This window comes from Salvia miltiorrhiza, chromosome 4 (genome assembly GCF_028751815.1).
Source record: "Salvia miltiorrhiza cultivar Shanhuang (shh) chromosome 4, IMPLAD_Smil_shh, whole genome shotgun sequence".
In the NCBI taxonomy this organism is placed as follows: domain Eukaryota; kingdom Viridiplantae; phylum Streptophyta; class Magnoliopsida; order Lamiales; family Lamiaceae; genus Salvia; species Salvia miltiorrhiza.
The window spans coordinates 6,900,621-6,916,939 of NC_080390.1; the positions used below are offsets into that span (position 1 = coordinate 6,900,621).

Consider the following 16,319-nt stretch of genomic DNA (forward strand, 5'->3'; position numbering starts at 1 on the left):
CTTGCACCCAATACCAAACTCAATACAAATCAGTACTAATTTAATTTATACAGGGTATAACCCAATACCAAACGGGCCCCTAATAGAATGAAATTTATGTTGGGTGATATTGTGTCCCCGAACCAAAATGCTTTTATCCTTGAAGATATATTACAGATAATGCCATAACAGCTTTTGAAATTTTTCATTCCATGAAGAAGATACAGACGGGTATGCATGGGTAAATAGCTATGAAGCTTGATCTTAGTAAGGCCTATGATTAGGTGGAATGGAATTTTTTGGAAAAAGTCATGTTACGTATGGGGGTGTGGGTAGAAAAAGTGATGAGATGTGTCTGCTCAATGCATGTCGTATATTATCTTAGTAAATGGCAAGCTCTTTGAACCATTTAATCCTACAAGGGGTCTTCGCTAAGGAGACCCTATTTCTCCATATTTGTTTTTATTGTGTGCAGATATTTTCTCATGTATGATTCAAAAGGTGAAAAGAGAAGGAAAATTTTCATGGCTTTAGGGTGGTACAAAATGCTCCATCAGTAATATTATTTGTTGACGATAATTAAAATTTTGTTCTTTCAGGCAAATAGAAGGGAGTTGATGGAGATCCAAGGAATCATATAAAATTATGAGAAGATGTCGGGCTAAAGGATTAATATTGATAAAATAGAGATCACATTGAGTAGTAAGGTGGCTGATGATCTACGAGTTGAGTTGTGTGCGCATATAGGGCCTCAAAACACTATCCAATCCCAAAAGCACCTTGGTTACCAAAAATGATTGGACGTTCAGAGAAGGAAATTTTCTCTAATATTCTTGAGAATGTGCAACAAAAATGCAAAGGTTGAAAGGAGATGTGTTTAACAAAGGCGGGAAGAGAGGTGATGATCAAGGCGGTGCTGCAAGCAATACCTACCTATATGATGAGTGTATTTCTTTTTCCTAGTGATATACTGCACAAGATTGAAATGACTATGGTCAGGTTTTTTTGGGGATCAAAGAAAGTGAACGAAAGGTGCATTGGGTCGGTTGGAAGGGGAATAACAAAAAGAAATAGGATGGAGGCTTACGTTTTCAGGATTTGCGGTGTTTTAATATTGCTATGCTTGCAAGGCAACATTGGAATTTCTTAGAAAAACCTTACTTCATTCCAATGCGGTGTTAAAAGCAAAAAATATTTCCCTCGGGGAGAGCTTCATACAGTGCAACTTGCTTTCCAACCTAGCTATTTGTGGCGCAGTTTTCTTGTTGGTAGGGAGGTAGTGGAAATAGGAATAACATGGAAAGTTGGAGATGGTCAATCGATTACAATGTTTTGTAGATCGCTTGCTTAGTCACACACCAAAGAAAGGTTGTCAGCTTGTTGCTTTGGCCTTCGGGCATATTTGGTGTTGAGAAATAAGATCTTCTTTGATGGCAAGACTTGGGCAGGGGGGCCAAGATTCTGAGTAAAATCAATTCGGAATGGGTGGAGTTTGATAGTTACTAAAACAGTCTCACCGACAATATCCGACTGCAGCTGCTAATGAATGGGTTAGAATTCCGTCTTCTCATGGCTGGTATAAATTAGATGATAATATCTATAAAGTGTCTGCTACATCTATATGTATGGGTTTTGTGTTGCGTGACTTTGAAGGGAAGGTTCTTTTAGCTGAAAGAGAATAAAGAAATGCGCAAGGGTATAACTTAGTTTATTAGAAGGTTTAGGGATGATTTTTGCTTTAAATGTGGCTGCTGCACATGGTTTTAATTTGCTTGTTGGGGGGAATGACAACAAAGGCTCATTGATTCACTTTGTGAGCATCGAGAAGCAGGTGAGTTTGAGAGTTTGGTTCTTAAAGATGCATTGCATAACTTGAAGTTGTTTCTTTTGAGTTCCAAAGAAGATAATTCAATAAGGTTGCTCATCATATGGCTAGGGGTGTGAATAGTATTTTTTGTAGTGAAGTTCCTTCACATGTATACCCTCTTTTCAGTGAAATGAAAGTTTCGGTTTACCTAAAAAAAATCAAATTCAGTCTATTATCAAAAATATTTTAATGGTATTTTTAGATGGCCAATTAGCTAGATATTTGGATGTTGGAATAATTGGTCGATGATTCTTGGGTGGCACAAAGTTGCGTGTGAGGGTCTTTTAGCACGACTTTGAAATCTAAATTTTGATGTTGAAATAAAAATTTGATTGAGAGAATTTAAAGTTCGTGTCTGCGACTAGGGCTGTCTAAATGGTTATCGGGTTTTGGGTATCCAATTAACCGAACCGAAATTCCCGGGTTTGGATATCCAATAACCGAAAATTTCGGGTAATGGGTCGGTTTTGGTTATTGATTTTCCAAAATTTTCGGTTATCGGTTAACCCGATAACCGATTCGGGTTAACCAAATAACCGAAAATTATTTTATTAATTATTTAATATATATATCATATATAATATATTTGTAAATTGAAATTGAAATTAGGAATTTAACTCTATGATTTCATCCCTCCGCTACAGACCCTACTGCTCCTTCCGCCTCCTTCACCCTCCGTTCGCCTCCTTCACCTTCCCCTCCATCTGCCGCCATCCACCGCCCTCCGTCCGCCGCCCTCCGTCAGCGCGAACTTCATCTGCAGAACAGAACCCTAAGCTCCCTGAATCCCATCCGCCTCCTTCACCCTCTCCGACGTCCGACGCCATCCACTACCCTCCGTCCGCCGCCCTCCGTCTGCCGCCCTTCGTCCGCCGCCCTCCGTCAGCGCGACTGCCCTAAGCGCGACCTGCCTTAAGGAGAAGAAGGCCGCTCCAGCCTCCCGTCCAGGCCGCTCCGCGCGCCACGCCGCCAAGCTCCGGCAATCAGCAGTCCGGCAGGTATTGTGAGCTCTATTCATTAACAACCTCTTGCTATATTATGAATGATGAGTGATGATTTAGAAATTAAGCTATGAATTTCAATGAAATAATTGTTGTGAATCACATCAATTGGAAATTAACCTCTGATTTCGAATTTGCTTATGAGTTTATGAGTTATGAGTCATTGAATCACAGCCTGTTTCAATGAACTATCATATTTGTTTTGAAATTAACCGGCAGCCTTTCGTTTTGATTTGTTTTGAATTGCTATCATATTTTGGATTTGTTTTAAATGGGTATTTCGGATACCCAAATAACCCAATTGGTTAACCGAAGCGGGTATTGGGTAACCGAACTCCTAAAACGGTTCGGGAACGGTTATTGAAATTTGGCAATTTTGGGTTCGGGTAACCGAAAATTCGGGTACGGGTAACCGAACCCGAACCGATCGACAGCCCTATCTGCGACTATCCATCCAAGTTTTAAATTTCGTTATCAGACATATGCTGTTAAATTAATTTATTCGTGGAAATTGATGTTGCAGATCAATTAAGGTTCTTGAACTGCTTTAATGTGTTATTCTAGCATTAAATCAATGCCATGTTGAAAAATTATTTTGGGGGGGTTGTCTAACTCATGTCAAGGAGATTCTAGCTCTGATTGCAATTTGATCGGTCAGAATTGAAAAGAAATTTGACATTTTTTAGTGGTAGGGTATTATTGTTAAAATAACAATACTATATACATTAATTTATAATTTTTGGTACATTGGGGTACAAACGTACAAAAGATCAAAATATTGCAATATTAAATTATATTTTCATTTTATTTGTTGCAATCTAAAATCTCAACATGATAGTGATTTTTGTGTAGGGGATATTATTAGGAACAAACCTATAATTCCTTTAGAATTTATGAAACAATATTCTTACATAAATTTTTGTGATATTTTAATTGAACCCTTTGATTTGTCGCTCACAAACATGAAGTTGCATTTCACTTGGTACAAGAAAGCTAAGAGCAGTCACATTTGTTGAGTCAAGCCTTGACTCATCCATGGTCCGAGACCACTTATGAGTCATGCAAGTGTTGCATTGGCTTGACTCATCCTGTTGACTCATATGAATTAATTTTGATATTTGGATTTTTGATTTAATTTAAATGACACAAATATATAAGACAATTCTTTAAATTAAACTACATTAATTTTAAAATACTAAATTAAAATTACATAAAATTAAAAAAAAAAAAATCAAGCATCCCCAGCTCTCTGTCTCGCTAGGATCGCAGTCACCCGTTGCGCATGTATTCTTTGTTGCTCGGATGTCATTCTCGACGAATTCATGAATAAAATTTTGTCGTAATGTCTCGCTGGCTTGAGCCGATTCTTCTTCTCGTAACCCTCGGCAATTTTGGTAAGAGTTGTGCGCGTCTCGCCCATGAATTCCAAGAACTCGGAAGGAGGCATCGAGCCTTTTGATCCTTTGCCCTTTTTCTCCGCCTTTGCCGCCTTGTTACCTATTGGCCGGGAAGAAGACATTTCTTTGCCTAAGGCCGAGTAAAATCATCTATCTACAAATTTTTTGTCCTCTTGGAGGAAGGAACGTCTTCTTCAAGGTGCAAGGACTTGAACTTCCGGTTATGCTGGAGAATCCTCCACGCGTTCCACCACTTGAATGGAACGTCCTTGCTTTGGGATGTGTACAAGGTTTGCGCCTTCACCCGGATCATGTCGTCGGAATGATCACTTGGCCACTTCGCATTGGCTTCAACCCATGTTACCTCCCAAAGCTTGACCTCGGCAGTGACACTAGCCCAATGCAATTTCACTTGGCGGATGGTAAACGGCTCGGCCACCATGGTGTTTACTCGATCCAACACTCTTCCCTAATAGGCATCACCTTTTTGGTCAACACCACAGATGCCATTGTTGGTCTCCTCGATCCAAATACGGGACATATCGGTTTCTTTGAGTGTGAAAGTCATGTGGCACACCTTCCTTGCGTCTCCGCTTGCCGATGCCTTCTCCTTCCTCGGTTGTCGTGGTTATGACTCCGTTGAGCCATGCTGTCCTTGTGGATCTTCCTAAGTTCACAGCCGAAAGGTCCGATTGGTAGTATGGATCAGAAAGATCACCAGTCAAATTTGGAGAAAAGTAATCGGGAGAGTTGTGATCCATTAGAGAAAAACTTAAGAGAGACTGAGAGAATGTTAAGGGAGAGAATGAGAGAAGTTTGAGGTTGGATGATTTTGGTGTGAAAATAGCATAGGAGTAGAGATGTATTTATAGAAGGAAAAATAATAATAATAAAGAAAGAGAGAAGTAGCCGTTAAGTAGAAGAAAAAACAAAACAAAAAATTAAAAAGACTAAAATAGTTGCATGTTAAGCTGCCAACATTTTAAATGTAGCAATTTTTTTAATAGGCGTGTGTAATACACACGCCATATATGATGACCATTGAGCTTGACTCGTTGGAATGAGTCATAGTTCGAATCGGGGGAGACTGCATCGAGCGATTCATCACATTGCCTTACTCGAGTCACCACATCGAGTCAGCTGTAATAAACAATAAGTGACTTTTGGATGATGTCTTCGCAAATTTGGGTCAGTGAATTATTATTTTTTTGTAGGTTGGTTAATTATTCTTAAGTTCACAAAACAAGAAAAATATACATGTGAAATGTTACAAGATTGTGTTAAACTATATACTCAATTCTGAAGAATATTGTTACCTTATGTGACATGTTGTAATGAGTAGTTGTTTTGTGTATCACAAAAATAAAAGGAGGTGATACTTGAGGGTGTATCAATTTTTGTAAGTAAAAAAAATTACTTATATTTATATGATAAATAAATATCAATTCTTTATACGTTCGTACGAACAACAAGACATAATGCCTCATTCGTTCACCTGAACAAGAATATTGCTATATTCACTTGAATTGAAATGGTTGGTTACAATATAGGCGAAGCTTATATATTATGTGTTTAAATGTAACCTTATATGGTCTAAACATTTAAATTTTTCAGATTTTACCTTAACTACTCCATCATTCCCATTGGCCACACTCGACGCTCCTGGAATATTAGATTCTGGAGGCACAGGTCGTATCACTCGACGCTCCTGGAATATTCCCTATAAAATAAATTTCGAAACACCGTCACTTATTCGAATTTTACATGCAAACATGAACAATAACTTATTAAATAAAAATGTTCATGCACACTATTCACACGAAGACAGATATTGAACAAGGTATGAGTTTGAATAAACCACATAAATCAATGAGACATCAAGTTCGCATGAACAAATATTTAATCATTCAAGGTAATATATACATGAGATCAAACAAAATCATTATCCATTCGCCTATATATTATGTGTTTAAACGTAACCTTATATGGTCTAAGCATTTAAATTTTTCAGATTTTACCTTAACTACTCCATCATTCCTATCGGCCACACTCGACGCTCCTGGAATATTAGATGCTGGAGGCACAGGTCGTATCACTCTTCCCTATAAAATAAATTTCAAAAGACCGTCACTTATTCGGATTTTACATGCAAACATGAACAATAACTTATTAAATAAAAATGTTCATGCACACTATTCACACGAAGTCAGATATTGAACAAGGTATGAGTTTGAATAAACCACATAAATCAATGAGACATCAAGTTCGCATGAACAAATATTTAATCATTCAAGGTAATATATACATGAGATCAAACAAAATCATTATCCACATCTAAATTTAATGAACATATTTTTTTTTTCACAAAATCACTATCCACATTTAAATTTAATGAACATAATTTTTTTTCACACGAACAACAATAAGATAAATAAATACAAATTATTTAATGAAAGGATGGACAACAAGACATAATGCTTCACTCGCTCACATGAACAACAATCATATAAAATTCATAGGCGAATAAATTTTATATGTAAGTGAACTATATTAAAGTAAAATTACCGGCTCTATATTAAAGTCAACGCTTCGAGCAGCAACCGTAGATAAAATCTATGACACCCAATATTAATCATCTTAATTACATATCTTATCAAAATTAAAATAATTGATTGTTTAAAAAGAACCAATTCACCTGAAGTCCTTTCCCTTGTTCGTATCCACCATCATCCTTTGGCTGAGATCTTTCCACCTACAATTAATGACATAACATTAATTCTGAAAATATTTCAACAATCATATTACAAAACTGGACTAATTATGTAGCATACATCATCATCATGCTCAACTAATCCAAGGTCAAATTTTGGTATGTCACCAATATCCTTAATCCTACTAGTTTCCCCGCTCGTAGCATCTAGTGTCGCATCATCAATGGACTTCAGAACCAAAGGGTCGGAATAGAAAGCATCATCGTCCATATCTACGTAAGCTGCACTTTCCGGCACAACAGGAGCCTTTGCCTTTAGTACAATGCCTAAAAGTTTTTCAGCCTCTTGCACACTGGAAATAGATTCCAACTTCTCAAATTCCGACTCTGGTGCATCTGCAACAAATTTCTTTATAGCCACCAACCGTTCAGAAATTTCGACAGCTTGTTTCATCAAACACACACCCCATTCCTCGCTTCTAGGTGAGGAGTGGACAAATTTTTTGTGCACGGCATCATCAACAACCACTTCTTCAACACCATGACCAGCCACCGCGTCCACATGCTCAACAACCACTTCTTGCACACCCACTTCTTGCATACCTTGATCAGCCACCGCTTCCACATTTTCAACAGCCTCTTCTTGCACATTTTGATCAACCACAGCTCCAAAGTCTAATGGCAAAGAGATCGGGTCGCGAATAACACCCTGCCCAAATGCGTTGTTATCTTTTGCTCGTTGTTCTCTCCTCCTCAGCAACTTAGTGGTCCAATTTTTGAACAATGGGAAAGCCCGACATACTGGAAATTGCACTAAATGGACTCGGTCCACATAGAAAAGCTGCCAGAAACGAATACATAGTCAGTGTTTAAATATAGACATTAAAGACCTAAAAATAAATTCAAACTTTACCACAGTGAACAACGTTGGCCCGGGAAACATTTTCGACTTGTCGGACTCCCACGATTTTTTGTGATTAGACAAAGATTGGAGGACATATCCAGCCCAATTCCACTCTCGTAATCTGTCCAAATTCACGAGGCAGTGTAGGATAAAGGGATGGACTGTTCCGTTCGTCGTGCTCTCGAACAAGGAGAATGCAACGGCTATCATGAAGTGACGTTTGAACCACGTCCCACCTTCTGTGCATTGAAGCATCTTCTCCACCACCATACCAAGCTTAATGTCATCCTTTCCACGGGTGCCAAAAAATCCAACCCACTCAGTAAAGAAATCATTTGAAGTTATCCTCTTAAACTCTACTATCTCTTTATGACCCTTTGGTATCCCGAATGCACGATACACATCATCCTCAGTGATCTTAATCCTTTTATCATCTGAGATCACCAACTCCATAGTTTCAGCGTTGATATGATCAAGAACCCAATAAGCAATTTTGCCCAGTATCTGCCGAATACCAAGATCAAGGATAGCACCGAATCCAATCTTCTTGACGGACTCTTTCTGTGCATGGTTCAATAAAGACAGGCTGTGATGGAGAGCCGCGAGTGTTGTTCTTGTGTTGAGCTTCGGGAAATCTTCTTCGCTAATATTGTCAACTTCTCTTGGCTTATCATCCCTACGGCCTCTACGTTTGCATTTGACATCATCTGGGTTATTTGGAACCACTCTACGCTTTTTTTTAACAATCGACGACTTCTTTTTTCCATCTTTTCCTGCACCAAATATTCACATGTTATGAACATTTATGTTTACGGCCAATAGAGTATAGGATTAAAGAATATAGAATATAAATACACTCTTACAGGTGTCCTCTACTCCTTTCCCTTTCTCTGCACGTGTGTAACGTCTACGCTTAGTAGATGTACCACCCTCACTCTTATTAGTTTCAGAACTTTCTACCCCTTGCTCTTTTCCTATTCATAATACCAAGTAGTAATTTAATATTAAATGAAGAAAACATAACAAAAATTGACAAATTTCAGCATAACACATTATAAAATTCTTTCATATCCAAAACATAATTGAAATTTAAGCACGAACACATCAAATAACCTATTCGAAGTTGTTTTTTAAGGACTGAAAGAGTGAGACTTCGCGTCCTCTTTCTTTCAATTTGTGGCGTGGCAACATCTACAATAACTATATGTTTATTTATATGTCAATAAACCAAAATAGTAATGAAATTTATATGTTTATTCATACCTCTAGGTTCTCCAGCAGCAACCTCTGGATCTCCATCTTTATTATCCTTGCTAACTTTTGCATCTGCAACCTTTGCACCTTCCTTTTTGTTCACAGTCGAGTCTTTTTCTGTGTTTAAGATCAAATGTGTATTAACATTTCATAAAGGTATCCATTAACATATATTAGACATACCTACTTCACGTCATGCTTTCTCAGCCATATGTTCACGATATAACTTTGCCTTTTGTAGCATTCGGTTCCTCCACTTTGTAGCTGTAAATTTTATTAAGTTAGTTTTGACAAACACACAATGTATCCAAAATTTATGTTACTTAGTGCATACCTTTGGCCTGGGCCTCTATCAGCTTATTTTGCAAAATGATTTCTGGATTTGGTGGCCTTGCTGTTACATGAACAAGAATCAATACTCATGTAAAAAATATTATTTGACATTCTTTATCCATGTATAATTCAAAACCAATCAACTTAATAAATACTTTATATGTTCGTATGAATAAGGTTACATATCTATGTCACTCAAATGTATATATGAACAAGTTACATGAACAAATCGGGGCAACAATGAACATAACTTATCCACATTAAATAAATCTACATTATTCATACGAACAAATGTTCATGTGAACAACAGGCATACACATATGAATAAGATTTGCACTCACGAGCTAGGCCTTCCGCTCTCTTCCCGGTGAAACCCGACACTGCCCTCATCTGCACAATTAAAATTATTGCTATTAATCATACAAATTCGTATGGGACCACAAACCATTATAGAAATACTTAGGCCACCACAAAAAGCATAGAATGCAAGTACGAAAAAGTCAGCCGAATCTTCTTCTACATGGTTTAAATGGTAAAGACAACAACAAAATTCCCAAAATAATCGCAGAGTTCGTGGGAAACCTCAAAAAAATCGAAAAAAAAAACATCAAAAAATCCTTTTTGGAATCCTGAAGAAACATATATTCATGTAAATTTTCGAAAAAAAAAAAACATCCATAGGAAAACCCTTTCTGGAACCCTTCTTCGAATTAGAAAATCAAAAAATCACCCATTCATCTCACGATTCAAATACATATATTCATACAAGATTTCAAGAAATAAAGATATACTGCTTATTTGATTCGGATTTGCAAGTTTCATTTAAAAAATTTGTTCATCCAAACATAGATTTTGTTAAAAGGAAAAATGGGTAAATTGTTTGTTAAACAACGACAGACGAAAGCACAACAATGGCGGATGAAACTGACGGACGAGACCTTGTTAAATTGACCAACCTTTGTCCTCGGCGTCGATGAACAACGTCGCACTGAGGATGAACAGCGTCGATGAATAGCGTCGCCAGATCTTGGATCTTGGAAAACTTCTTCTTCCTCGATAATGGCGGACGAATTCTATGAGGAAGAAGGGGTAAATTTGCGTTGAAGAAGATGGCGGTCGAATTCTGTGATGAAGAAGGGTAAATCGGCGTTGAAGTAAGGGTAAATCCCAGTTTATTTTCACTTTAAGTCAACGCGGTAATTTAGGGATCTATAAAATCTTGCCTTTTTTATTCACAACAAAAATTACTTATTAGCCCTTATTCACAAAATTCGGTGGTTACATTTTGGTAAGTGATTTGATTTTTAATTATCATCTATTAATTAGAACCATTGGTTCAACATTAATCAAAGGTGTATGATTGTTCTTAGGTGTCAAAAATTCCTAAATTCTCACTTGATACCAACCCTATATATATATATATATATATATATATATATATATATATATATATATATATATATATATATATAGGGGAGGGCTAGAATAAAAAACACTCTTAAGTGTATAAAATATAAATGATTTTCAGCCCTTAGATCATCAAGATCTACGGTTGATTCGTAACCCTTTTGGATGAATTCGTGGTCCTGGGTTCGAATCCCAAAGGTAGCAAAAATTTATTTTTCACAATTCGTAACCATGTTGGATGAATTCGTAACCCTGTTGGATAAAATTTGTACATTAAAAAACGTTTATATTTATATTTTAAGAAGTGTTTTTACTGTAGCCCTCCCCATATATATATATATATGTATGTATATATATATATATATGTATGTATGGAGTAACAAATTTTGAGAAACATATAATATTACTATCATTATTGAACAGTTTTGTTGTAGTGACTAAACAAAAGTTTTGACTCCATAACTAGTTAATTAACTATATATGTATACACTAATATATATATTTTTCTTTAATTTTCTATGGTGAGAGAAAGCTGCACCATTTGCCTAGCTAGCTACAACGAGGTGCGCACCGCGCACGGCCGGCTTGACCTAGAAGGCATTAGTGAAGGCCATGCACCTCCAAATGAATCTATATATGATAATTTTATTTTTGTTTCTTAATTAATTAATCAGGGCCGGCCTTGAGGGCGGGCGGGCATGGGCGACGGCCCAGGGCCCCAAAAAATTGAGGGCCCAATTTTTTAATATATCACATTAATTATAAGCTTTATGTATACTAAAAAATATTTATTGTCAAAAATTCAAAGTTCAATTTAAAATCTAATTTCAAATTAATTTGATGATAATTTTGTAACATAATTTTGAGGTTCCAAAATTTTAAATATATCTCATTAATTATAGACTTTATATATACTAAAAAATATTAGGCAATATAACTTATTGTTAAATTTATATTATATTAAAACTTCAAAGTTCAAATCGAAATATAAAATTATGCTGACAATGTCAGTCACTGACTTACTGTTCTAAAAGGAGCCTCTCAAATTTAAAATTGTTGAAAACGTATTTGAAATCGTCAATGTCCCTAGAGAGATTGAATGATTTGACAATATCTATATACATATATAAAAGCTCAATCACTTTCAAAAATAGTAAATTATGTTTTCCTGCCAAAAATCACCTTACTATTTTTGAAAATATTTTTTTCTTTCTAATTTTTTTTATCGATTTCGTCTACTCTAGATAATAATAATAATAATAATAATAATAATAATAATAATAATAATAATAATATAAAATTCATACAAAAACGCACTAAAAATTTAATAAATGTAAATCATATTAGAAATTCTATTTTTAAGATATATATATATATATATATATATATATAATTATTTATCTACAAATTTATATTTTAAGCTAAAGAGTTCTAAAATGAAAAAATATAAGTTTAATCTTTGTAACTGCATTAAATTGTTATAATAAAAAAATATAAATATAAAAATAATACTATACAAAAAAAATATAAAAAATAAAATAAAATAAACAAATTTTAAAATGTTATTATTCTTGATCATGACAAATTTTAAATTACATCTTTGCTAGGTTATATTTGTTAATTTTATCAAAATAAAAATTTTAAAATTAAACTATATATTCATTAAATATAAATATTAGTACTATGTATATTTCAGTAGAAATTTTGAATAAGTTATTTTAATATAATGTGTATATATTATATCATCTTTAATTTTGTCATGTATGAACGAAATTAAAATTCAGGGTAAATTCCGGAATGAGCTAAAGTTTATATATTTATATTGCAACTTTATATAGTTGAAAAAATAGCAAAATTCACTAATAGTTTGTGGATTTACAGTCAATTAACGCCTCAAAAAAATATATTATGAAATGCAAATCAGTAAAAAGTAATTAAAAGTTCCAAAAACCCTTTCGAAACTAATAGAAAATTTGAAAGAAAAATATCTAGATATTTTGGTGGAAATTTTTTAAATAGATAATAATAATCGTTAGTTAAAAAGGTTTTGTCAAGATCTTGGTCATTCATTTTTACATCCTCCAATTATAAGATGGTTTTATCTTCATTTTAATGCTATTATCTTTATTAGAGTATAATAATATGACTAACTTATAGAATTTTATTTTCTAATACTAGATGAAGTCATTATTTATAAGTAATATATCGAGGGCCCATTTTTATAATTTCGCTCGGGAAAGAAATTTCGCTCCGGACTTCATTTTTCTGACCAAGTTAATCAAATTTAAAGCAGAAAACATAACAATTAATATGTTAAGATTTAATAAAAGAAAAAAACCTTCTGACCAAGTTAATCAAATTTAAAGCAGAAAACATAACAATTAATATGTAAAGATTTAATAAAAGAAAAAAACCATTTCGCTCGGGACCTCATTTTTGTCAGGGCACCTCATATTTTTCTCAGGACCTCATTTTTCTCATTTTTCTCAGGACCAGCCCTGTAATTAATATGCATGGACCAAGTTAATAAAATTTAAAGCAGTAACATGATCATTATTTAGTACCAAATTATATAAAAAAACAATAACGGTAAAAATAAAAGTTTGAATTCCAAAATCGTATAATTAAATTAATTCATGGTTTGAATTCCAAAATCGTATACATTAAATTAATTCATGGAACACGTACAACTCGCACATGTCCTTCAATTGAACACAAAAAGAATGCAGAAACATACAATCAACTCTTGAAATCCATGATAATTAACAATGTAATAAATTGAATCAAAATCCTAACCTAAAAAATGAAGAAGAGGAAAACGAAATCATAGCTTAAGCTCCAAATCAAGTCCTGAAGCATCACGTTGATCGCCGCCGCCAAATTTCAGCCGTTGATGTCCGTTATCATCACCTTCGTTGGCCTTGTTTGTGGCTCCATGACATGCATTAATATCAGTAACGGTAGGGTTAGGGTTTCCCCCTAAATTCAGAGATCCCCGCGGCTGAAAATTTTCCACCTTCATTCCATCATACGGCGTTGATGGCGATGGGCTTATCAAGAAAGCCCTCGGCATCTTTTCCCGGGAGATACGGCAGGCGAACGACAACGGCGGCCATGTTTGATGGTAGGAATAGGGTTTCTGAATGATGGATTCTGCCCTAATCCCAAGCGGCCTACTGAAGCTTCCATGAATAGGGAATGCTGAGTAGGGGTAGTAGGAGTACCCCGGGAGGCCGTACGGCGGCGGGGGAGCGCCGCCACCGGCGGCCGTCATGTCCACCATGTTGTGGCGGTGCTTGGCCAATGCCCTCTCTTGTTTGTGGGCGTTTTGGTGGCCTCCGAGGGCTTGCGAAGTCGAAAACTCCCTCCTGCAAAAGCTGCAAGTGAAAGTTTTGGACTCCGGGGGCCGGGGGTTGGCCTCGTTGTTGGATTCGCTGGGGTTGGGAGAGTTGAGAAGTTCGAGCTCGAGCTTCGAGCTAGGGCTCATCAGCTCGTCGTGATTGGCCAGCTTGAGATCTAGCAGAACACGAGACGTGGCAGTTTCGTGTTTTGAGTTGTATTCTTCTTCTTCTTCATTCTTCTTGGTCTTATTAATGTTTTGGGTCGTCGGAGATTCCTCCGACGTGACCGAAACGTTGGAGGCCTCGGAGTGGCATGGCTCGAGGGTTTCCATTCGGTGAAAAATAAGAGCCGCCCTCTTGTGTTGGTGTTTAATTTGAAACTTTGATTGAAGAGAGAATCATAAGGTGAGCTAGGTTTATATATTTTTTGCTTGGACAATAAGGAATTAAAACGAATCCCAAAATAATGGAAAGAAATCACAATTTGCCTTAAATATATACATAGCGTTACGCATGGACAAATTTGGACTATAAAAGGTCATTTCAATAACAAAGCAATAAGTACAGTTAATTATATATATCTACGTACAAGCGTTGACGGCAACCAGCCGCTTAAACATTCAGTTTTGGGCTTTGCTTCTCATGCTTATTTGCATGTGAAATTATTCAAATTCCGGATAATTATAGTCTCTTGTTTTTATTTAATGCCGACATATTTATATCTATGGATTTAATTTCTTACTTTTTAATATATATATTTGTCTCAATTACAACATGGAAACAACCTCTTTTCTTCTTTATGAAAAAAATCTTTATTAATTTATTCGACTCAATTCCTTGAGGAGATTCTGAACTTTTGAAATTATAATCTTATCCAGAAAATTATGCGATGTCAGATCGAGAAAGAGTACATTGAAAGTCAGAAAGAAGTAAGATATACATACATATATATTCACGCCAAAAATCATAATTAATTAATAATAATAATAATAATAATAATTAACTCAATTATTAATTACATTAATATATATATATATATATATATGTGTGTGTGTGTGTGTGTGTGTGTGTTAGGTTCCGTAGAGAAATTAAATATTTCGCGAAACTTAGAATCGTTGAACATATCAATAATTTTGATGAACATATACTGTTGAAATAGAAAATAATAAACTTGATTTTTACAATTAAAAAATGAAGATATTTTGTAATAGAATTATTTAGAATTCAAGAAATAAATAATAGTATAAAACATGAGAAAAATGAGAAGCTATAAAATGAATATAAGTGAAACTAGTAGAGTATTCTAGAAATTAAATTAGTCAACAAATTTAAGTCGGTGATGAAAAATCGTGACCTTTGAATTCGGGGCAAATTTAAGTCGGATTAACCGAATAATCAAAAAATATTTAATTAATAATATATATATATATATATATATATATATATATAAATCAAAAAATTTAGCTAAAATAAAATTATGTTATATTCTTCAAAGTACAAGAATGAGCTTTAGTTCAGTTGATAAGTTGCTCTTTGTATTTCTAGAAGATAAAAGACTAGGGTTCAAATCCTATTATTAGCAAATTATTGCGAATTTTAATTTTTTTAAATGGGTGATACCCAAATAATTTGGGTACGGGTAATCGAACCCGAACCGATCGACAGCCTAATCGCAATTAATCAAACTTTACTAATATTTATTGAATTTTAGATGTTTGATTTTAGGCAATACTTTAATCATATATGCATGCACCTATATTAATATACTTATTGAATTTTAGATATTTGCTTTTACGCGCAATACTTTAATTATGCATATATGCACCTATATCAATAATAATAATAATAATAATAATAATAATAATAATAATAATAATAATAATAATAATAATAATAACAATAATAATAATAATCTTCTCAAACATAAAGTTGCATTTCACTTGGTACAAGAAAGCTAAGAGCAGTCACATTTGTTGAGTCAAGCCTTGACTTATTCATGGTCCGGGACCACTTATGAGTCATGCAAGTGTTGCATTGGTTTTACTCATCCCGGTTGACTCATATGAATAAATTTTGATATTTGTCTTTTTGATTTAATTTAAATGACACAAATATATAAGACAATT

General features: G+C 34.7%; 1 protein-coding gene across 1 annotated transcript; it reads right to left on the bottom strand.

The window, feature by feature from the left end:
- Positions 1-13,575: 13,575 nt before the first annotated feature.
- LOC131022498 (zinc finger protein 1-like) lies at positions 13,576-14,558 on the bottom strand. Its single transcript, XM_057952012.1, has one exon. It carries the CDS (start codon positions 14,523-14,525, stop codon positions 13,677-13,679), a length of 849 nt encoding a protein of 282 aa, XP_057807995.1. The 5' UTR covers positions 14,526-14,558; the 3' UTR covers positions 13,576-13,676.
- Between the last annotated feature and the right edge of the window lie 1,761 nt (positions 14,559-16,319).

Excerpts from the sequence above, each read along its gene's own strand:
- LOC131022498 (XM_057952012.1), bottom strand. The coding sequence starts at position 14,525 with ATGGAAACCCTCGAGCCATGCCACTCCGAGGCCTCCAACGTTTCGGTC.